Source organism: Dunckerocampus dactyliophorus, chromosome 5 (assembly GCF_027744805.1).
Source record: "Dunckerocampus dactyliophorus isolate RoL2022-P2 chromosome 5, RoL_Ddac_1.1, whole genome shotgun sequence".
Taxonomy (NCBI): domain Eukaryota; kingdom Metazoa; phylum Chordata; class Actinopteri; order Syngnathiformes; family Syngnathidae; genus Dunckerocampus; species Dunckerocampus dactyliophorus.
Genome location: NC_072823.1, coordinates 10,409,996 through 10,434,037, shown reverse-complemented (window position 1 = coordinate 10,434,037; position 24,042 = coordinate 10,409,996). Strand labels below are relative to the sequence as shown.

The 24,042-nt window shown below is 41.4% G+C and overlaps 1 protein-coding gene across 1 annotated transcript; it reads right to left on the bottom strand.

The window, feature by feature from the left end:
* Positions 1-1,481: 1,481 nt before the first annotated feature.
* On the bottom strand, positions 1,482-22,343 carry LOC129181746 (ras association domain-containing protein 8). Its single transcript, XM_054777332.1, has 6 exons — positions 22,020-22,343; positions 12,281-12,478; positions 8,999-9,792; positions 8,680-8,877; positions 7,117-7,261; positions 1,482-3,524 (listed from the first exon to the last, which is right to left on the bottom strand). Exons 2-6 carry the CDS (start codon positions 12,381-12,383, stop codon positions 3,403-3,405), a joined length of 1,362 nt encoding a protein of 453 aa, XP_054633307.1. The 5' UTR covers positions 12,384-12,478; positions 22,020-22,343; the 3' UTR covers positions 1,482-3,402.
* Between the last annotated feature and the right edge of the window lie 1,699 nt (positions 22,344-24,042).

The window sequence follows — 24,042 nt, the reverse complement described above, 5'->3', positions numbered from 1 at the left end:
CATAACTTATATTTCAACAGCCGCAAATCCTGTTGGGCAGTGGTTCTCAATTATGGGATGGAATTTGTTTCATTGAAATACCATTGAGAACCTGACAATATTTACTTATTCATCTGCAAAAACCATTGCATGAGTTGCTGGCGCCGGGATTCTGCATTCAATCACCTGATCATAAAAATAGGTGAATAAAATGAGCCCCCGGGGCACTGCTGTAGAGGAATTTGAAGGTTTGAACTCATACAGCCCCGACAGGTGAAATGTACTGTACTGGAGCTCTAATCAGCTGACAGGTCGTGACTGAGGAATGTACAGTGAGCCCAGGCTTTGAACTATAAAGTCATGTGACAGAAGGATGATGGAGAGAGATTACATTCAGATGAAAAACAAGCGGCCTCCAGGGTACCGCTCAGTCATTTATAGGCTTACACTAACATTATTTAAAACTTGCTGAATAACTTCATTATAGTAGATCACGCAGTGGCCACTTTGATGTGGCCTAGCAGTCCAGTTAGTAAGATTTGTGGTATAAATGCAACACATGTTGTGGGATAACAATGGGAGGCCAAGCTGGTTTGGCTATTTCAGATATGCCAACAATTCTAACTAGCATTATACGGGTGCATCTTCATAAATTACAGTATACTGTAAAAGTTGTTTTATTTAACGTGCGCAATTCAGACTATGAGGCCAATTAAAGGCTCAGGAAGTTTTAGCAGTACATTTGCTGATTAGAGTGTGCGGTTTATACTCACTGTAAGGAAACTATAAAACAGACTTAATGATAACAATGAATGTTAACAAAATGATAGTAGCTGATAAAATAATTGACACAGACACAGTTTGATAAAGGGTGAGTACAGACATTGTACTCACTAGATATGTACTCACTAGAAATGCATTCTAGAAACGATTCATGCTCGCTTAAGCGTTGGTTGGTGTGGCAACTTTAGTCAGCAAATGTCTCCATCTGTCGGCCAACGCAGGAAACGCAGTTAAAATACTAGTGAACATCAAAGGGACTGATTGCAACAATTGTTTTCCAACTAAAAAATACACGACCACCACCGGCTAGCAAACGTTACCAACAGTGGTTTAAAAGAACAGACTGAGCAAAAAAAAAAAAAAGTTTATATTTGTCACGATTACGAATTAGACTGTATAAAAATTGGCGTAAATGGACATTCCACTCAAACAAGGTGATTGGTCACGCTCACCTGGCTAGTACTCACTAGTTTGGCATAGCGTGCCTGCATTCAATCTCAGAGAGCCGGCTTACCTTCATGTTCCAACGATGCGTTCAAGGATAGCTAATGTTAGTAGCTAAACTCAGCCAAATTGCTATAATTAGTTAACAAACATAACTAGCCGCATGCATGCCTTATGTCAAGCATTGCTTATGTACTCAAAGCAAGATGCGGCGTGATGTAATGTTTGCAGTACACTCGGCCGTGTGTACAGTCCCTTCAAGTGAGCCACACAAAGAATTTCATTTTGTTTAATTGAATCATGCAATTTATATTTGATTGATTCATATTCATTACAGCCATACAAAGTTGGTTTAAAAGTACTTGTATGTACAATTGACATCTTGCATCAACAGAACATGAGTAGACAGTGACAGCCCATCACACAGATGCTCAGAAGTGGTTCCTTCAAGTGGCGATTCACTCCCTTTTACAGGTGATATTTAAAATTGATAAAAGTGGAGTGTAACTTTAAAACTGAACAAATTTGAACAAAGTGACAACTGCAAGGTGGACCCCCCATTGACAGGACTCTTGGTCATGCATAAAGAATGTCTTGATTCATGCAGGCTTTTTGTTTGTGGCACCCTTTTGCCCTGTAGTACTAATAGGATGTCATTAATCCAATTAAAACATCCAAAGCTCCAAACATCACCAGTTATTGAAAATATAAACAGTAGCATCGAAATGGACTTGAACATGGTCAGAGCTTTTCTCTTCATGTGACCCCCCCACCCTACATGACTGGATTACATATGAATACACTGTACAGCAATAAATGTCGCAATAATATGGTAACAAGGTGGCGAGCACTTGCAGCTACATTCAACCATTCTCAATTAAATATTGACGGATACAAAAATAATTTGACACTCATGTGGCACGACTACAACAGGCTTCAGTGCAGACATATTTCTTCACTATCTCCACTAATGTTCATCTACGTCAAGGGCGTCCAAAGCGCGGCCCGGGGTCAATTTGTAGCCTGCGGTTTTTTTATTGACCCGTGCCACATTGTAGAAATAAAATTAAACCCCAAAACCCAGCAAAAACTGGAAAAATACAGCAAAAAGGCAAAATGTAAAAGAGGAGAAGCTGAAATGTTGATACTAACAAATAATAAAACAAAGCTTCGTCTTTAAATATGTGTGTGTGTGTGTCATATGTATATAAATAACTGTTTTTTTTGTTTTCGCCTTTTTGCAAAATTAAAAACACATGAAAATATCAAGGTGGCACCCTGCATCTTTTGATCTTCAGTACACAGCCCTCGCTGGAGAAAGCATGGACACCCTTGATCTACATCCACTGACCACTGAAAACATTAAGGCACTTTTGCTGTGGTTAGCAGCTGACCAAGGAGCTAACATTAACATACATCAGCATGCAACCTGCTTTCCACTAATAACCGATTTACCGCTTTGCACGTATATGGCTCTAATAACACTGAAATAACGTGCCCAGCCCTGTTTATCTTTGGCTACAAATTGGAAAACACAGACTGAAAATAAACCATTATGAATAAAAACGTGAACTTTACAATACGTCAAAAAGAAGAAAAGAGGACAACTGACGTGCCTTCACGAAGCAAATACTACTACAGGGATGAGGGCAGTGGGAATGCACCATTTTGACCAACGGTAAGCGGTATCTGTTGTATGCATAGTTTTAGTTGCAGTTACATATTGTGATAAACAACATGATTTATCGACATGAGTCATCATTGAAGTAAGAGCCCGGCATCAGGCAGAGTAAATGTGTTCACTGCATAACTAGAAAATGGATATAATTCATTGACACATATAGCAACATTCTCCCAAAAAAAGGCCATTGTTTGGAATCAGAATACCAGCAAGAAACTGGTGCAAATCGCTGAGCAGCTACTAGAATGACTAAATGACTCTTTAGAAACAAAGCACTATGAAAGATTCTTAGTCATGCCCAAACACCAACTTCTTAGTGTCCTAACAAGTGCTCCATGCCTTGCTAGACAAAGTTCAGTCTTGTTCCTTCACTGGGTCTTCATGCACAAGGTTGTCTTATGGGACAACGGTGCATAGTTGAGGTATCGGTACAAAGATATCCAAATAAAAAGGTTCTGAAGAGGAAGAAGCCATTGTGCTTATAGTCCCAGGCAGCACAAGTGTGCAGTGGAGCCTCACACATAGATGCCTTCTGGGTTCAGGCCGGAGCTGAGGGGACTATTTAAGACCCGGAGATGACTGGACATTTGGTGCAGGGTCACGTGACGCTTAAGGGAGCCAGTCTGTGGAACTAAATCTGAAAATGGAAAATATGAAATGAATAACCAACAAACTCAACAGCACATGATTAAATAATCTGATATTAAAAAATAATTTAAAAACTAAAATTGCAATTTCCACCATTGTGCCACCGAGGGACAGTAGTGAGACAGAAGCGGGATCTTATTACCAGACACAAAATCTGTTCTTGACATTTTACACAGGTCAGGACAAAGACACATCTCTTTTAGGCATGAAAATCATTACCATGACGTTAACTGTAGCGACAGGAAGTTGATCATAGTGAACCACATAATAGGAGCAGTGACACTAAGGTTCAACAAAAGGATTAAGAGTTGTTCTTCAACAAAGTCAGCTCAATAAAGACCAACTTCGCTGTCATTGTCCCAAAGCCCTCATATGCACTCTTTTTCCCCAGGCCTCTTAATGTTTCAAAAGCCTTAACTAGCATACTAAATGTTTTTCAAACATATATACATACAGTGGAACCTCGGTTTGTTTACGCCCTGGTTTTTGACAAAATTACTGTCAAACTGTCGGTTTTCGCACAGCCAAACAGTGCGACTAACAAACTAGTCCGTCTGCCCGCGTATCATTTCTCAGAGTCTAGTGCCCAAACGTGTTGGTGAAGAATGGATAGTGGTTCTTTTAGAGTTGGGACGCTATAGACAGATTCCGCCTGGGAAATCCGTTAATCATCATTATTGTGTGTGTGTGGTTTACTTGTTCATAGAATGCATACAGAACGATGAACAACTCAGGTTCTGTCTCCTTACTTCCTTCCTATTAAGTAATTTGCACCCTGGACTGACGAGGCGTTCAAGCGCGCTGCACATTTCTGATTGCAATGCACAAGACTGCTTCCTCGACTTCTACTTCCGTAGTAGACCACAAGCGGGCTTGGCCGCCATGTTAGTAAGCAGGATCCCCATACGATCCCCATATTATGCCGATGTCCTCAGCACACAGCTTAATTACCACTGCCAAGCGCAGCGCAAAGCGCAAGCACAGTGCGGAGATTACATTTTTGCCCGGCGTTTCTTTGTTTGTTTGTGATCTAAATAACTTGAATGGATTTGGATGGAATTTTCAGGAATTGTCGGAAATGGGATATGGAAGAACTGATAAAATTTTGGGGGTGATCCGGATCACCGTGTGGATCCAGGAGGATTCTTTAACATTGCGAGATAGGACCATTTTCGGCATTTGTGCATAAAACTCCACAAAAAATTGTTTCCAACAGGTTCTACAAAATGTCAAAGACTCATCCACAAAATGTAGGATTATTATTTTGGTGTGAATCACAATATGGGGGGGAACTACGGTGCTTCTGTGCTTAATGAATTGCTCAAATACACAGTCCAAAAGACCAGATTTGTCATTTTACAGGCTCCCCCAAAACAAAGACAGTTATGTGTCCTAAATACGTTTTATAACACTGCTCCTCAACACACGAGTGTTGAGGAGACCAGCGCTGGAGGATCTCAGGGTCTTGCGAGGGTTCATATGGTAAAAGCAAAGCTTAAAGATAAGGTCCAAGACCATTAAGGCTTTTATAGACCACAATAAGGACCTTAAAATCCATCCTGAAACACACGGGAAGCCAATGCAGTGATTTTAAAAACGGTGTAATGTGGGGCCGCCTTCTGGTCTTCGTCAAGACACATGCAGCTGAATTTTGGAGCAATTGTAAAGATAAAATATTCTTTTTAGGGAGAACAGAAAACTGGGCATTGCAGTCATCTATATGACTCGTGATAAAAGCACGTGTTAGCGTCTCCGTGTTGCCCTGAGAGAGAATAGGGCGGGCAGTGGCTATATTTTTAAAGATGATAAAAAACACCTTTTGTTATATTTTTAATATGTGGGATAAAACTTAGCTCAGAGTCAAAAATAACGGCCAGGTTTTTTATTTGTGGTGATGGTGTGAAGGACAATGGCTGTCATTGAGATATATGTTTCCCTCTCAGGGCCTCAGGACCGATGACTAAAACTTCAGTTTTGTCCTGGTTAAACTGTAAAAAGTTCTCTTCCATTCAAGATTTTATGTCTAAAATAAAAAAACAGTATCAATCACAGCATTAGCAAGCTACCGAGCTAACTAGTGAGCCCCCAATTTACTTATTCTAAACTTAAGAAAGTGCGTCAAACGGAGTGGGGAAGAAGCACAAAGTATGAAGCCAAAAAGTTACCACTTCCACACAAAATAGGATAATTTTTTTCCACTCTATCATGTCAGTCATGCCACGGCTGACTCCATGCAAAGTGTTAAGATAATGTAATGTAAAGAAATGTCTCAGCAATGTAACATTACTGCCGCCTAATAACCAATACTACAAATGACTCGTCTTTCAATCATTTTTGACTAATAGGCCACAGTCAACCACGAAACAATGTAAGCTTTTTAAATTTTTTTTTATAACACTCTCATTTTGTTATCGCAAATAAACAGGATGCAGCCCAAAGTGCTCTTATTTTGAAGGATGGGAGTGTATTGTGTGGGTGAGGAAGGCCTCTTGACTGTTGGTAACAGTGTCATAGACGGAGTGTGCACATGAATAAACGTACCCTCTGTAGCCGTAGCGCCCATCCTTTATTAACATCCTGAAACCCTCGGTTAGATTGGTATGAGACAGACGTCATTTATTGTTTGACTTCCCCTAGAGGAAGTCCGACATTAAAGATGGGGCACTCTTGTTATAGTATTTCTACACCATGAATCCGGAGGTGCTTAATCATGTTGGTCGTGTACTCTCCTTTGCATGATATCGCTGTTTTGCAAATTTTGCACTGAGCTGACTGCTCTTTTTCATGAAGTTAAGCCAAAGTTTTCAACTGGTTCTTCTTCTTTGGCGCACGCCGGCTTCTTTTTTGTTGCCGTGTGCGGATATTTTCTTCCGTTCGGCGAAGTGGGCATCGAAACTAGGAATCGAAATAAAAAATATTAACGATCCCAGGACAATCGCAATGATAGTCCCGGTTCCTATCGAGCATAAGTCGTACAGGAGGAGGATAGAGGTCACCTTCTTGGTAAACAACTATCATTGGGCAGTTGTTTTTTTGCAGAGTCCTTGTCTTTTCTTAAGCTGATGTCAGTTGATGGAACAGCCTTTTATTGGATTCTGACTGCATTCATGCTATTCGGTGCTTTTTGTCTGCTTGTCAGCTGTTCTGCAGAATGACAGGGCTTTGGTCGGACGAGCCCTCCCCAGAAAGTGCTGAGCGTGTGATAGAGGACGTGTGTTATGGGAGCTCAGAACAAGAACAGAGGGTGAATGAAGGACTTGAAGCTAGCTCCTCCTGCTGTTGGCATGGAGACCATATGTGCCTTGTGTAGTGTGAATAGCTCCCACAGAGCACTTTGCCTGCACTTTTGACATATGATTACACTATAATGCATCTCTTAGGTCACAGTCATTCAGACAGGTCAGACTTAAATGACCCTTAAATCACTGCCTACATGCCATTTCCACAAGGTCTGCGCTCTCTTTGATATTTAAGGTAACAGGGGGCCGATATATATATATATTTCATCCTTTATAGAACATAAATGAGTCTTTTATAAATGCGTGTCTACCAATTAAATGTGTATAAGAGAAGGATGTTACCTATAACACGAGTGCTGGCTGCACTGTCGTCCTCTGCAGGCTCAGCCGGCAGCACTGTGACCTTGGTGCCAGTTTGCTTGATGAACTGCTGCAGGTTTACCTGTCTGAGCTCCTTGGTTAGCTGTTCCAGCTCATGCTGCATGTCCTATAATGAAACGACATCACAAGACAGTTGGTCAGGAAAGATGGAACCATTACCACAAATATGATACGAAACATGACATGACTGAAAATATAAACCTGTCACTGTATACATTTCTACTCCAACTTGCTGTCTGTATCTAGTGTGTTCACCAAGAGATCCAACTGGAGGACTTTCATGCTTCATATGAGCAGTTTCACACCATTTCAGGACCAATCCAGAAGTACTTTCTCTAGTAATTCCCCTAAAATCATAAGTTAGAGATGTATTAACCAGACGGACACAGAATTTTCTATGGTATATAAATTATCAAGCGCTGACATCTACTGGCTACCATTGATAGAAACATATTTTGTTTTGTTTTGCTGTGTTGTCAGGCAGATCTACGGTCATGATGTAGCGTCATGTGAAAACAAATTAGGATACCCCATGAAAATACTGTAGTTATCTTTTTTCACATCATTAAACACAGACATTTGCCACAATGTCTTTCAAAAAATGATAGTAAAATGTATTCGTGAGTAAAAAATGAGGACACCCTGACATTTATTACTACTTGAAATGTCTCAAATTAGATTCTGGTTCATCATATCAGGGGAAGATGATTAGAACATTGCTCCAGGGCAAATGTAGGAGGAGTCGGTCTTATTCAAACTGATATTTAGTTTGCTATTCATTGTTGAAGCGACTGGTATCCAAAGAGCTCTTTGAGGCCTTCAGTAAAAAAAAAAAAATGTTGATGCACATGTGTCTGAGAGAAGATATAAAAAGGTCTCCAACGAATGGTAAGATCTGGAGTGGGTACGTCGGCTCTTCCGCTGTACAACAACATGCTCAGGTCAGGCCGGCCTAGCAAGTTCAGTGCAAGATGCTTAAAAACTGTCCAAAAATACTACAATACTATCACAGAACCTTACAGGAAGCTGTTGGCACATTTGATGTCAAAGTACATGAATGAACCATCAGAATGAGACTACACAAGTACAAGTACAGAACATCTTGACACAGACCAGGATTTTTGAAACAATGTGCTTTGGACAGATTAATGTCAAAGCAAATGTGAAGCATGGGGGTGGACATGTCATGGTTTGGGGCTGCTTTACAGCACCAGGGCGTAATACAGACCAGCTTACTATCAAAAAATCCTCTCTGAGTTCTTCATTGTATCCGAGGGTGCTTGTAGAAAACCGTAGACCATCTGTACAAATTGAAGCTGAACTGGTTGTGGATCTCATAACATGACAATGACCCAAAACACTCCAGTAAATCCACCATGAAAGAAACGAGTTCTGCAGTGTTCAAAGACTTTTGTCCATACAAGAATATAGCTTAAAGGTGTAAGATCCCCGGAGCTTCCTGTGGTACTTTGTTTGGCATATACTGTAAAACCTAAGGTGACTATGCAAACGTGTTTGTCTCACCTGCACCTTCTTGCTGCTTTGTCCAAGTGACCTGTCCACAGCTCTGCAGCTGCTCTCCAGTTGGACAGCTTGTCTCTCTTGTGCTTTCAGCTCAGCTTTAACTCGAAGCACCTGGGCCCGAGCCTCTGCTTCATTGAGCCACTCAGTCTCCTGATGCTCTCTCTGCAGCCGCATTTCCTCCAGACCAGCTTCTACACCCTGATGGGAGAAAGGAGACAACTAGCTATTACTTACACACACTTAAAGGCGTGGGAGTCAAAAGAAAGATTTTTTTTCTCAAATGAAACAATGTAATGAAGACTTCCTGCAGAAAACAAACCTGCACCATTGCCAGCTTGTCTTCAATCTCCTTTTCGCAGCCCTGCAAACGACCACGCAGCTCCTGCAGCCTCTCCTCCAGCTGTCTCTCACTCTCCAGCTCAATCTGTAGCTCTGTGGCCCAAAACTCCTCTTCCTCCATCTCTACCTCATTCTTCCTCAGATGCTTCTCCAGTCTCAGGATCTCCTCCATCAGGCCCCCGCCCAAGTCCCCGCCGCAGCCTGGAGCTCGCCCCCCTCTCACCCCGGCCCAGGCTTTGAGCTCAGCTTCGTAAACTTCCATTTTCTTGTCGAGCACACCAAGCGTCTCTCTCTGTAGGCCCACCACTCGGACCAGGTCCTCCATGCGACAGGCCCACAGGCCATGGGGTGCAGTCCCAGTGGCTCCTCCAGCATGATGGTAAGTCCCACTGTTTCCCAGAAAAAATCTCCTCTTGGTTTCAGCTTCAGTTGTCCGCCCTCCGCTCAGAATCTCCCTTAGACCTCTGGGCGCTCCTGTAAAGGTGAGCGACTTGCGGCGTGGCTCACGGCGCCGGAGGGAGCGATCATTGGGATGGTGAAGCTTTGCAAGCGGAGGGAGGCTCTGACGATGAAACCCACGTTCAGGCCCCCTGAGAGGGGGCCCTTCTGAGGGTGGCCGTTCAGTCAGGGACGGGCCCGTGCGAAGCAAGATCAGCTGCACGTCGCCTGCATATTGACCCCAGCTATTCAGAGACGCCACTGGGCTCTCGTGAGGGATGAGATGGCGCTCGGTGTCCCGCCATTTTTCTACCAGAGTGTATCTTCCAGTTCGACCTGTCAACAACACAGTAGAGAGTCGCTTAGAAAATATTCACGAGAAGGGGAACAGTTAATAAAGCAAGCTCTTGAAAGAAGAGAGCCTCATCTCTTAACCATTACCACAAGAACAAAATATAGCTTGGAAAATTGAACTATTCAACACCACTTCAAAATGCATTTGTGTGAAAAGAAAAGGAAAAGACAGAGGAGGGGGCTCTGCTTTGTCAGCTTGGCAGGAGAGACAGAGATGAGTCATTCTTTCCCTCCTCCAACCCTATATTTGTGGGAAGTGATGTCACAACAGTCTGCTCAAGCACTCCTGTTCCTCACAAAGCCATATGGGACGGAGGTGGGACAGGGGGGGTATAGATGTAAGAAAGTGCCAATAAAGCCTTGGTGAAGTATGAATCTCAGCAGGAGCTTTGTGTTCCAGTAATGGTGGTCATGGTTATGGCACGTACTTCACTTCAAGCATAAGAACATATTATGGTTACTCTTGCGCAATTCAACATGCCTGAAAAGGGGGAGGCGGAAACTGTATATGTTTTTTTTTTTTTTTTAACTTTTCAATAAAACAATGGCAATTATAAAATACACTTTGGGTTGTATATTGTGTGAAGATTTTAAAAATAAATTAGGCTTTGGCAATAGCTCAATGCCGGAGGCTTGATATTGGCTTTTTAGCAATATCCGATAACACAGATATTGTCCAGCACGTCATTACCGATAATGATGTTGGCAGCAGCTCTTCCCTCAAAACTAACATCAGGTTACATACTCGTGTAATGAACACATTATGCTTCATTTACTGGTGATGCCACTGGATGCATTTCACGAATAAACACTGTTTAGCAAAATAAGGCAAATACTGCAATATGCAATGTGAGTTATAGAAAAAATGCTATATTTATTGTTTCTCCACTAAAATGACATGTTGTACAGTCAACAAGTAAGACAGGCTAGTCTTAATACATTCACAAATAAGAAACCAATGAAATGATGGAGACAACAACACAATTTGGAAAGCTAAACGAACACTGTGACGTGCAAAGTATGAAACTCGGGACTCGGAGTGAATCAGTCAAATACGCTGGGCTTATTCAACACGTCTCCTTTTGCTGCATGAACGCAAGCTGCGTGTGACTACGAGTGATTCTTAAGATATTAAACTAGTATTGAAGTATTGAACAAAGACTCATTACTCACTCCTCGCAGCGCTGTAAAATCATTACAATATTTACAATCCGAAGGCGAAACTTGGAAAAAATTCCAGACAGCAGACATGCTGAGCGAGCAAGCTTCTTGCTGCGTGGAGCATGACGTCATCACTCCTGCACCGATACCGATATGAACCGATATCTCATTTTTATGCCAGTGTCGGTCGATAATGTCGCGCCGCCGATATTATCGGACATCCCTATCCAATATCTATCGTCTTCAGGCAGCAATTACAACAGTTGCCAGAGTGGCTGCATAATGATACGCAAATCCACGATTACACGCAACTTTTCCATCTGCTACTTGAACAAAGCAAGTATTCGGACAGAACTACAATTGTAACCAAATCTAGATGATAACCTGTGAAGTTTACTTTCTCTTCTGCTTAATTTCGTAATTTGTAAATTCAATTGGAAATGTAATTCACTGCTAAAAAGCCCCCACATTTGGTTTTCTGGTGGTTTTGGTCGGTGGGATATAGCAGCTAATTTGCACACAAAGTCATCGGATCAGAAAATAAGCCAAAAAGGATAACAATCGCTCCTAAACAGTAAATACATACTTAAATAAATTATGTTTGTAAAGAAATAAATAGGAAGCTTGTAGGGGAATGCATAGTGCAGCATTCCATTCAAGTTTCACTGGGAGCAGCATCTGATAAGTGTTGGATTATCAGCACAATACTGCATACACAGAGCGGCGCAGACCTGGAATTGCAGTATGTCTGTTTATCATTTATTTTATTCCATGGCAGAAGTGCACATAGTAACCACAACTTAACTACTACTCCATTCATTTCCATTCATTCATCTTTCTAGTCAAGTGGTATTTAGAATCATGTCTGTTTGTGTACACCACTCTGTCCATAGGCAGATACGCAAGGGGGCATGAAGCACACTACTTTTTAAATTTTGCAACCTCAATAATTGGAACCTGGGCTTCACATGAGTGTGAATTGATCCCACATCAACAGGTTGTAAGTCAATTACTTTATGTGAACCACTTTCCAATCAATGTTCCACAACTATGACGCTAATATGGCAATAATCACCCCTTTGCTGTCATTTTACAAAACTGAAATTGGCATGCCACAATTGCACTTGACCGTTTTTATTTAGCATCAAAACAAATAATGTGTGAAGGTTAATGCGATAGTGATATACATCTGGGTTTGTATTGTCCTCTAAAATAAACTCATAAAAATATTAATAATCTCAAAATGTGCTTTTATGTCTAAGTTGAGCTCATTATCTCAGATGTAGATTTCTTGCAGAGCTTGGTTTACCTATGGCCTGGGCCAGTGCAATCACCACTTCCTGGCAGGTGGTCGCCTCAGTGACCCCACACACGACCCTCTGGACTCCATCTACCCAGACTTTGAGCTCCATTTTGGGTCAAATGCGACCAGGCTCACTGTGGTGTGTTGGCCCCAACATTCCTGAAGGCTCCAGACATGCAGGACAGCTGAAGTCTCTGCAGCTACCTTTGAAGAGGAAACAGAAGAAGAAAGAGGAAACAGATAGTCAGGATATGCTCAAGGCGAGAGTTACCTTTAAACAGTTGTTATTTGGTATAGCTAACTATCGGTTGCTCACAGCAAAAAGATTCAGTCCAGTCATCTCCTTTATCAGTCATGCCAGGGCCATCTGGCCATAACAATGTTGTTTTGTGCTTCTCTATGAATAGGTACATCATGTCTACAGGGGAGCAGGAAGATGGTGCCAGTAGACTATTCCCAGGCCCAATTCCTGCTTTTGTGCAGAGAGCTACAGGGAAGTGGCAAAGACAGAGGAGGAAAATTAAGTGTGACATAACAGGGAGCATGAAAATGTTTTGTTGCAAAAAAGGATGAGAGGCCCGGAGGGGATCACAATACAAGGAAGTGAAAATAGCATTTTAGCCAGCACATTTACATGCACACAATCTCATTACTGTTATTGTTTGTTCTATCGGTTTTCACATTTCTCTGTAAAGCACCAGTTTACATGCACCAAATCAAATCTGATCGCAGGCCAAACTATCTATGCCTCTGATTTTAGTTAGTTTAGCTGTGAGTTTCCTAACAAGGAAAAGGGATACTACATGCTAGTAAGTAACTGTTACTGGTAGAAGCCGGCTGGTCCAATGAATAACATTGCTTAATACATTGCTTATGTGTGGTCTGTAATGTGTATAATACGCTACACTACGTTTAACTACTAAGTAGCAGTTGCAAAAATAAAAAAGTGCTCTTATAGAGTGGATTTAATAGATAGAATGGATAGCTTTGACTGCCTATTTGAAAACAAACTTTCTGCTACACAGGCAATTACTTTCACTGCATTCATGGATTACAAGCCAATGATGTTTTGTAACTTGTTTTCTATGAGCATTCCAATCTTACTTCACAAAATAAAGTTGATCTATGACTCATTCTCTATCTATTAGCTATTACAAACATACAGGTTTTTTTTCTCTTGTACTGATCGGCAGCCAGCACCCAACTCGACTGGAATGTGGTATAATAGCTTGGCAGGGGAAAAAACAATCTGTGGTTAGATAAAGATTTTGCTAGTGACGCACAACAATATCACGTTTACAGTATCAGAACATGCGGTAGCACCATCAAGGCTCAAGACAGACTGGCGCTAGAACACTATAACAATATGAAGACACAGTGACTGTGCTCTTGAATATGGGACAATGGTGGATCATGTGAGGAAAGAAGAAATAAATAAATAATCTCTATTAAATAGCTATTATGTTTTTTCAGGTACTTAGCCAGATTTTTAATGAACACAATGGATACGTGCACCAGTTGGTTGTATTCCTATTTTTTAAGTGTGCTACCTGCCCAGCCTTCTTCTCACTCCAACATTTTTTTGAATGATCTACAGCATTGGTTCTCAACTGGTTTGGCTGCAGGACCCACCGTCACCCTTCAATGACATGTGGTGACCCAAATTGCAGAAATTTTTAAAGACAAACATCTTCAAACTTCTCAAATATCTTATTTAATACATTCAATTCCATGCATCCATTTTCTATGTTGCTTATCCTCACTAGGGTCGCGGGGGTATGCTGGAGCCTATCCCAGCTGGCTTTCGTACACCAAACTCAGGTCTTCCCGATCTCCTGAGTGTGTGGCCAACAAGCGAACCACTCGGCCACCGTGCGGCCTTAGATTTAATTTATTTATTTTTATCTGAGTTTTTTCGTCTGTTTCTTTTTTTGGATAAAGTTGCAAATGAGATGTGTTTATTTGTCGGGTTCGCCATTACCTCTGTTCTTAAGGAAAAAAAACACAACAACATCTGAATATTAGTCGTCTAATATAAAAATAAACTATAAAAATCCTTAGTCGACAGACAGCCCTACATATCAGTATCATATTTTGTTCACGGTCAAATCCTTCCGTATGACTTTCCATTCAGCTGCTTTTTATGTTTTCTCCTCATCGCTCCATTTCTTATCTGATCATCTATTCCTCCGCCATCCACCTCCGTTCTATTCACTAGCTCACTTCCTGTCCCCACACTTCCCTGTCCATTCACAGTCTGGCTGTACACACATACAGGAAACAGGTTTCCAATCTAATAGCGTGTGTGTTAATCCAACGTCAAACCAGATTAAGGTTTTTACATGCATTTAAAAAAACTGATTCATCCATCCATCCATCCATCCGCTGTAGAGCTTGTTTTCTTTAGAGTCAAGAGTAAGGTTACACCCCGAACTGGTCGCCAATGTTTAATCAATTTCATCCAGTCGTTTGTTTGTCTTCAGTGCATGTAAACATTGTGTCTTTTATATTAGCTACACTAATGATTTCCTTCTGTTTGACAAAACAACTCTTATGATGCAGGTAAGAATGTATTTTTTTTACATTTTGCAATTGTGTTTTAGAAAGAATGTGTTATGTTACATGAAGGCCAGCCCCTAATATAATGGGGTATATAAAACACTCATCTCGTGAGAGGGACTCTGCTTCAAGGGCGTTGTACTAGGAGAAAATGACAGGCATGTTTCAATGAAGCTATACCAGTGAGTCAAAAGGTTATTTTGTTTGCAGTGTTTCCCCTGATTCATTCCGTCAACAGCAACCCCCAAGAGGGTCAAGATCATTTTCATTTAATTTTCAATACAGCGCCAATCAAAACAGAAGTAATTTAAGGATATCCATCATACAGAACAGGTTTATACCTTTTCCGTTTATTTATAAACTAAATATGCCTGTTTGTCTTATTTACACGACAGGATGTCATTTCTGTCTCTACATGGTTGTGTGTTTACATCTACTCTATGCATGCAGGAGCAATTGCTTGTGTTGCTGTTTGTCAGTGCACCAACACCACCCCAAAGCTGTAAACCTGGGAGAAACTCTTGTTCAAGTCAAGTCCAAATCAAGTCCCTCTCACCAGTCACCCAATCATACCCAATACCCCCCCTAACATTGACACACCGGCTAGTCCAGACCACAATGCACTGCTTTTGTCAGGAGTCACTATGCCACAAACCACTGCAAGGTAACATCTAGAAGTATGGACTATAAAATTGTACAAAGACAAAAGAATATTGTCAATATCTGGTGTAGAATAATAACAAAAAATGTTGTGTACCACTTGGATGCAACCAGCAGGGGCGGTGTTGATTCAGTCTCAACTAGTTTGTAGTCAAAAGATCATATCAGCTAAAGTGATGTACACACAGATAATCTGGACAATTTTCTGCACTTCTAACCAAAGCCTGGCTCTTAAAGATGAACATGATACGTTGCCCTGTGGTGTGTGTTTTTAGATTTAGTGTTAAGAGTGATGTTACTCTTGCAGACCTCAGGGCCGACAATTGGAAATGCTACTAATTAGGGCTGCAGCTAACGAATATTTTAGCAATCGAGTATTCTACTGACATTTTTTCATATATATAGTGAGAAAAACGTATTTTTACTAGGTTAAAGAGAAATTCTAAATACACAAGAGAAAATAAAACATTTAAGTAAATAATAAACAACCAATTGGTTTAATTTTTTCAACCATTATCAACCCTTTTTTTTTCTTTAATTGACGTGCATAGGAACAAAGAGTATTTTCTTGGGTCTGATGGACTACATGACGGTGCTTTTGTAGATTAATTTATCCATCCCAGACTGTAACTATTTACTGGAAAAGGAGAGAAATAATAATGACTTTACTGAGACATTACTAAGACTAAATTACACATTACATTATGTTGATGGCTGTGCATTTATAAATCCTAAACTTAGACAGGCTGACTAGAAATAAGACAAATATTATAAGATATTGAGTTTTTGCAGTGTTCAAAGTAAAATGAAGACACCTATTTACAGTATTTTGTAGAAAGGTTTTTAATGTAAATTCAAAAGTGAGCTTTGTCTTTAATTATTGGTTGTTGCCATTAACATTTCAACTTTTTCTCATTGTGCCTTTTGCAATATTTTTACCATTTTTGCTGTTTTTTAAATTTTATTTTGTCTCTGCAGCGATGCAATGACATATGATCCATGGTCTGCAGATGGCCCCTGGGCTGCACTTTGGGCACCCCTACTTTTGTGGCTCTTCGTCGGGGTCGGGCTAGTGGCGTCTGAGCAAAATACAAGTCTTTTTGGCGATGGTGGTTGAGGGGCTGCTTTACAACGGTCAGCACTGTTGAAGGTGCACATCTATGGAGTTACATTTGTGCCTTCATTTTGACGTAGCAAAGGCAGATTTTGAGCCACATTAACATGCAATAATTGCTGTTGCATGAGCAGGCACACCGCTTCGCTCTGTCACTCTCTCTCTCTCTCTCTCTCTCTCCCTGTCGCTGAAATAAACCCTGTATGAAGTCACGCTACCATGGTAATAAATTGCCACACATTCAACAGTAGTCATATTTAAGAGAAAGCTAGCCCTCCACACGGCGAACGTTTTGTTAGTAAAATACATTCATCTTAATCTCACTGATTTGCGCTACGTTAATTTAACCTCGTCTCGGATCTTCTGCTCCATTCGGGAGGAGATGACGCAACATATAAGATGTGCTGTTGTGGTATGCAAGTGCCGCGTTACTGCAGATACACGTCACGGTGTTCAACTTGCTGTTTAGCCACACTTTGTCTGTTTTTTTACATTTGGTTTTCCATCTCTTTCGTTGCCTTGTCGCATTCTCCCACGCCTTCAAACCTCCGCTTCCTCCTTCATCCTCTGCGTGGGTGACATAAGCGCGTTGGTGACGTAAGAGATTCCTCGAGGCAGAAAAAAAATGCTCGATCATTTTGTGTCATCGAGGTACTCTAATTATTCGAGGAATCGTTGCACCCTTACTACTAATCATGTTCAGTACTGAGGATTAAAAATGGGTCAACACCAAGGTTGTCGAAGCCTCGGACAGAAAATAGATCAATAGCCAATCAGGAAGCAATATTTTTTCATGTAGTAGTACTAGTCATTACTATTTTCATATTTACTGGACTGGCTGTCTTGAGACTCATTTCATGCTGGCATGTTCATATAAGAGAACCAATAAGCTGTTGGCACGTCATTTAGTAATCCCTCGCCACTTTGTGCTTCTAATTTTGCAACTTTACTATTACGTTTTTCAAAAATATATTAATTAATAAATCATCAATGTTTCGTGGTTGAATACGGCCCACTATTAGTACAAAAATATGTTTATGTAAGACATTTTTTGCTTACATTAAGAATTTTCAAGCATAAAAATGGCTAAATGCACTAAAATACAATTAGAAGGCATTCAGAAGACACATTCAAAGATGTTGAGATGACATGTAGTAACGCAGTTGCTGTTAGTTGATGGAGCCACTCAAGTAAAGAGTTTGGCTTCTCAAAACAATATGCGTTCAAAAGCGTAATACATTCGTATCACAAAAATGCCTCGTCAAAAAGAATCAGACCTCACAAATCGCTCACCGCGCGCTGTCGCCTGTCCACTGTTGTGTATGTGGTCCACAGTGTTTACATGCACGGATGAGTCTCATGTCACAGCGGTCTTCATCCGCTGTAACTATAGTTTGACCAATAATAGACCATGGTCGCTGTTACAACAGCCATCATTTATTACTTAATTTCTGAAAAGCCACAGTATAGCATGCAACGATAATCAAACTGCGATTTTGTGTATATGCAGGAGAGATACTTTTATCTATTGTGGACATTGCTTTACACTCGTCAAATTCAGAGCTTTTGAGCTTCCTTTAGCCTGCCCTGAAAAAGGCATTATAGCTGACGGATGGAGGGGAATAGGAAAAAGGTCACATTGCAAGATTTTCCTGCAGGCACCCAAAAACACTGTCACCACTTTGTAAAACCCTTTTCTATGTCTTGATGCAAAGCAAGCATCAAAGATTAGGAGTGAGGCACACTGGAGAACATGGTGTAAAAACACAAACAAAAACTGCTATTGACACTTCAACAATGTGACTGAGAGGGGTTTACGAGACAGAAAACCCCACTTTAATGTCTTCACAATAAGAATTCGGTAAACAAATAAAACTAAAGGCACTTCCCATCTGAAATTGTACAATGCATTAAAAAACGTAACTCGGAGATAGGTTACATACTGTACATATTCATTAAAAAACACCCACAAATCCTGAGGATGGGGCAGAGCATTGCAGGGCAGAGTGCCAGCTTAAACTCTGCACGCTCCATTCCTCTGGCCCGTCAAAAGCCACAGTCTGGGGAGATGCCCACTCCCTGATTTGTGGAGCTCATCTTATGCCAGAGAAGCATTTCATGTGATAGAAGACTGCTTAAAATCCTCTGATATTATCAGCTGCAGCAAACACATAAACCCTTGTTCGTCTAGAGCAAATTTGTTGTTGACCCTAGATGAATTCCTCTCAGAGCAGTGAGGTGTGTGCTGTCCGGATGGCCGTGACTAACCTCCAAGCTGAGTTGGACAGGAAAAGGCTTCAACTTGCCACTGGTGTAAACAACCTACCATATGCTCATGTGGGTGTTTCATCATGGATGCCATCCTACTGTAACATACTTTGAATGTAGGAGCTTAACACTGGGACTGCGTCTTCTAGGGATTTACAGCAAATCAAACTACACGAAATAGTGCAGTTTAATACAGTTCATCTCTATCAGGGCGGTATTATCTGAGCTGAACAAAATGGGAATTCATGACATTAACACAAAGTAAGATTAACTTGAGGGCATAAAGCAAACACAATACAACGAAGCACTCACAGTGGAACTCCAGAGCTCTGTAAAAAAAGACTGAAGACAGTCTTGTTCCGAGCCAATTCTAATAGAGGTATAAACCAGCACAAAGATTTTTTTTGTTTTTTAGCTTTTTTATGACCATAGAAAACTATCTTACACTGCTGACAGTTTCAAACAGTGGTGTGTTTCTTACGGGCTGGTCATTTTGCTGTTGTAGTGCTTATAGAGAGCTTTCAACCCATTTGCACTTCCTACAGTAATACAGTGTTCCCTCGATTATCACGGGGGATAGGTTCCCAAAATAGCCCGCAATACGTGAAATCCGCCAAGTAGACTACTTAATTTGTTTTATTTATTTTTTTTTTTTACAATGATTATATATGTTTTGAGGCTGTAAAACCCCACACTTTTCTCAAACAGGCATTAACATTTGATCACATTTCTGTCTTGTTTAAACACTCTCAAATTAGTTCAAACCTTTGTTTGTATTTTAATGATCAACCTACAGGTAGGACACAAGAAATTATTAAGTCACTCACGCGTATTTTTCACCTGTGACCATGCCTTTTCGTCCTGGCGCCGTTCCGCTGTACTGTAGCATTTTTGTATCCCTGTTCAAACATATTATTGCAGTCCTCCTTTGAACCGCAGATTCATTTACAAGCTATCAAGCAAGCAAGCTAGCGATGACACAGGAGACACGCAGGGGGGCACCAAGGAGATTGATTGACAATGGCCAACAGCCAGTCAGAACGCAGAAAACAATGGGAGGTGCAGACACACGAGAGACAGAAGAGAGACACTCAACTTCCCTCAATGCAATTCTTCTTAAAGGGCCAGGCTTGGCCTGTAAAAGCGTTCATACAGTGTAATTAAAGAAAAAAAAAGAAGCACTAAAAAAAAAAAAAATCAGCGAAACAGCGAATCCGTGAAAGGTGAACCACGATAGAGCGAGAGAACACTGTCCTCAATAATGAAGACAACTAGTAGTGCGGGTATTACTATTGCATGCCTGTGAATATTATCATTCATCCAGGTTATTGTATTCTCATTAAATAGATCGCATCTGGACTGTTTAGGTTGTCTTAGAAGACGTTTCACTTCTCATCCAAGCAGGCTTCATCATTTCAAGGCTAAATAGGACAGCTCTATCTGAGGGGATGGTGGAGGACCCAACTATTTATTCTCTAAAGTAGATGCACGCCCCAGTCCCTTCCTAAAAGATTCAATAATTTAGCCTCTAACAAATGACTAGCACAACACAGCCACGTTTGACTTTCGGCTTCCTCCATGAGCATTATTATGATCAAACGGAATACTAATGATGGTGATTCCACCCAAAAGAATGTTGTTAGCTGGCAGAGGCCTCCACTGTGTTATAACGACTGTTGTTTTGCACCCCAAAGAGTGAAACAATTCTTGGTTGGGGGTGTTTAAAAATTGCATTTAAAAAATGGGAACGTTGAATAAAGACGTACTTGCAGGGAAAAAAAACAGCTTACTAGGTATCAATCTATTTCCCAGATTACTGGCCATGGGAATTTGTTTTTTCTTTCCCGGCCCTAAAAAATCCAGGAAAAAGCCACTGTGTTTAAGAGGAAATGCTTGATAACGCAATGAGAGGTTCTCATCAACAAATATGTCAAGAGGGCCTGTTAAGAATGCCCTCGGTGAAGAGCAAACAATGGAGAGCAGGGCATTAGACTGTAGCCCAAAACGGGCCTTGATCCTAAACAACCAACACTGATAACATCCATACATTCCTAGGTTGTGAGAATGCAACGGCCCATGACCAGAAGATAAGGATGCTATGAGAAACTGTTTTCTGTGATCTTTTCTGTGGTGTGGCAGTCCAATAACAAATAACTCATACTGCAGATTCTTACTAAATATTTTCAATGCAAACGTTTGTGGAGAATTGCACGTCATGTGCTCACCCCCACAAACCAAACTTAAGTCTCTAAAAAGTGACAGCTAATGCACGCACAACATCATTTCAAGAGTGTGAACAGTTTTATTTGCGGTTTTACACCTGATTTCTGGTACTGCTCTTACAGTATTGTATCTGCCCATAGCGGTGTTTGAGGTTAAATCCTAAATGTCCCTCTGCTGTCCTGGCTGATATTACAGTATAAACTATTAGGCCCTGCAGCCTCTCCTACTTAAGATGTCAGCACTGGCAGGCGATGGAACATCTGGATGGCACATTCGGCCAGGCAATAATGCTGCCTTTGTTTCTGTGCCATATGCATTGCTCACTGGCCAGCTTTGAAGGGCTTGCAGGGAAACAGGAGAGAAGCAAGAGGCCTCTGGACAGGCTTTACATGTTACAGCACTTTGTCAAACATTATCTGTGGTTAAAACACACACTTATAGAGGTAAGGTTATTTCCTAGCAGTATGAGTAGTCTTAATTCATAACATATATTTACTTAACGTGCACAATTTAACTTCTTAAGTGGGGCAGTCCTTACAGAATAATGCACACTTGGGAAAATGAGGAAAGCCAAGATTCAACAGGCTGGCTTTGATATATCTGTTTGATTGCCCTTTCTAGTATGAGATGAAGTGGGACTTCATAACAGAACATACGGTTCTCCTGAGTCAAATAAAATAAAGTTGGTTAGCACAACCAACACACTAACAGTAAAACCACTCCTGTTTGTTGGAAAATGAGCGGTTTAATCAGTTCTACCAACCATGTAACGGAATTGCCTTGACGTATCTGTACAACATATCCTTCAAAGTGTAAATAGTCGCTTCAAAACCTTTCCAATGAGAAGGGCTGAGAGAAACCCCATTTTTAACAGCAGTAGACTCAATTTCCGCCACTATCAGTGCCATGTAATGTTCCTACCTTTATGGTGCGGAGAGAGCGAAGTGAAGTTTAGAGACGAAACATCCGTCTTAGGGAAAATGGAGCAAAAATATGTCCTTCTTCTTCACCATTGCAACCAGCGAACTGCGACAAAGTGATGTTACTCTTTCCGAGAGTTAAAGTACGACGTTCAAAAAGGCAACGGCGCTTGAGCTCCCTAACCTAAAGTTTGTCTCAGTCTACTCGCTGTGCTTTTATTTTGCTCTCTCGCCAGTGAGCTGCAGGGGGAAAAAAAAGCCCCTCTCTCCTCCGCTCCAGCCTCTCTCCTCCAGCAGGCTCTCACGTCGCTTTGGAAGTGGGGCACCGCAAGGCATTGTGGACCCTTTAAAGAGAGACGGCACACACAACCACAACTCCTGCATGCAGAACATCTGGTGATGCAGGACGTATCCTACTGTAAAGTCATAGTCGAAAGTTTAGAGAATGACACAAGTATTGGTTTTCACAAAGTTTGCTTCTTCAGTGGTTCCAGATATTTTTGTCAAATGTTAGCATTTCGTGTGATTTCGTGTTTACTAACAGTTACATTACAGTTTATGTAAAGAGTTCATATTTGCAGTGTGGAGCCTTCTTTTCCAATTCACCGTAGCATGCTGTCAGTTCACTTCTGGCCCACATCCCAACTGATGGCAGCCCATTCTTGCATAATCAATGCTTGGGGTTTGCCAGAATTTGCAAGTTTTTGTTTGTCCAGCTGCCTCTTGAGGACCGACCAAAGGGATTAAGGTCTGAGGAGTTTCCTGGCCATGGACCCAAAATGTCGATGTTTTGTTCCCCCGAGTCAGTTGGTTATCACTTTTGTTTTATGGCAAGGTGCTCCTTCATGCTGGAAAAGCATTAGGTTGTCACTGAAACTGTTCTTGGATAGTTGGAAGAAATTCTTTACCGTTCTTTATTCATGACTGTGTTCTTTGGCAAAATTGTGAGTGAGCCCGCTCCCTTGGCTGAGAAGCAATCCCACACATGAATAATTTCTGGGTACTTTACTGTTGGCATGACAGGACTGATGGTATTGCTCACCTTTTCTTCTCCGGACAAGCTTTTTTTCCGGATGCCAAAAACAATCGGAAAGGGGATACAACAGAAAAAATGACTTTACCAAGTCTTCAGAAGCCCAATCCTTGAACCTTTTGCAGAATACGAGTCTGTTAATGATGTTTTACTGGAGAGAAGTGGCTTTTTTTTTGCCCTGGTTAACACCAGGCCATGTTCCAAAAGTCTTCACTTCAGTGTACATGCAGGTGCACACACACCTGCTTGCTACCATTTCCGAACAAGCACGGCACTCCGAACAGGCCTTGCTATGGTCGACTACAGAAGTTGAGTGCACCTGCTCAGTGTCATATACGGAGGTTGTGTAAAATAGTATGAGTGCTGCCAGCATTGCTGCAGAGGTTGAAGGGGTGGGGGTCAGCCTGTCAGTGCTCTGACCATAATCCACACACTGCACCAAATTGTGAGAAGGAAGCCTCTTCTAAAGATTATCCACAAAAAATCCCAAAAAACAGTTAGCTGAAGACAAGCAGACAAAGCAAATGTCCTGTGGTCTGATGAGACCAAGATAAACACATTCAAATATGGTGGTGGGAGCGTCATGTTTTGGGGCTGCATGAGTGCTGACGGCACTGGGGGGCTACGGTTCATTGAGGGGAACATGAATGGTTCCAAATAACCAGCCCAAACACACCTCCAAGATGACCACTGCCTTGCTAAATCAGCTGAGGGTAAACTTGAAGGACTGGCAAAGCATGTCCAAGCCTATCTCCCATTGAGCATCTGAGGGGCAACCTCTAACAGAAGGTGGAGGAACGCAAGGTGTCTAACATGCACCAGCTCTGTGATGTCGTCCTGGAGGAATGGATGAGGATTCAGAGGCAACCTGTGAAGCTCTAGTGAACTCCATGGCCAAGACAGTTAGCCAATACTGGAAAATAACGTTAGGGACACAGTCATTTCCTCAGTGTTCTCCCATGAAAAGATAATGCAAACACACACACAGAAT

What these genes read in the sequence shown, in the direction of transcription:
- LOC129181746 (XM_054777332.1), bottom strand. Translation starts at nt 12,383, where the DNA reads ATGGAGCTCAAAGTCTGGGTAGATGGAGTCCAGAGGGTCGTGTGTGGG. An exon ending in ACAAGCTGGCAATGGTGCAG is followed by an intron (nt 8,878 to 8,998) that starts GTTTGTTTTCTG and finishes TTCTCCCATCAG; the next exon opens with GGTGTAGAAGCTGGTCTGGA. An exon ending in AGCCAGCACTCGTGTTATAG is followed by an intron (nt 3,525 to 7,116) that starts GTAACATCCTTC and finishes TTCCATTTTCAG; the next exon opens with ATTTAGTTCCACAGACTGGC.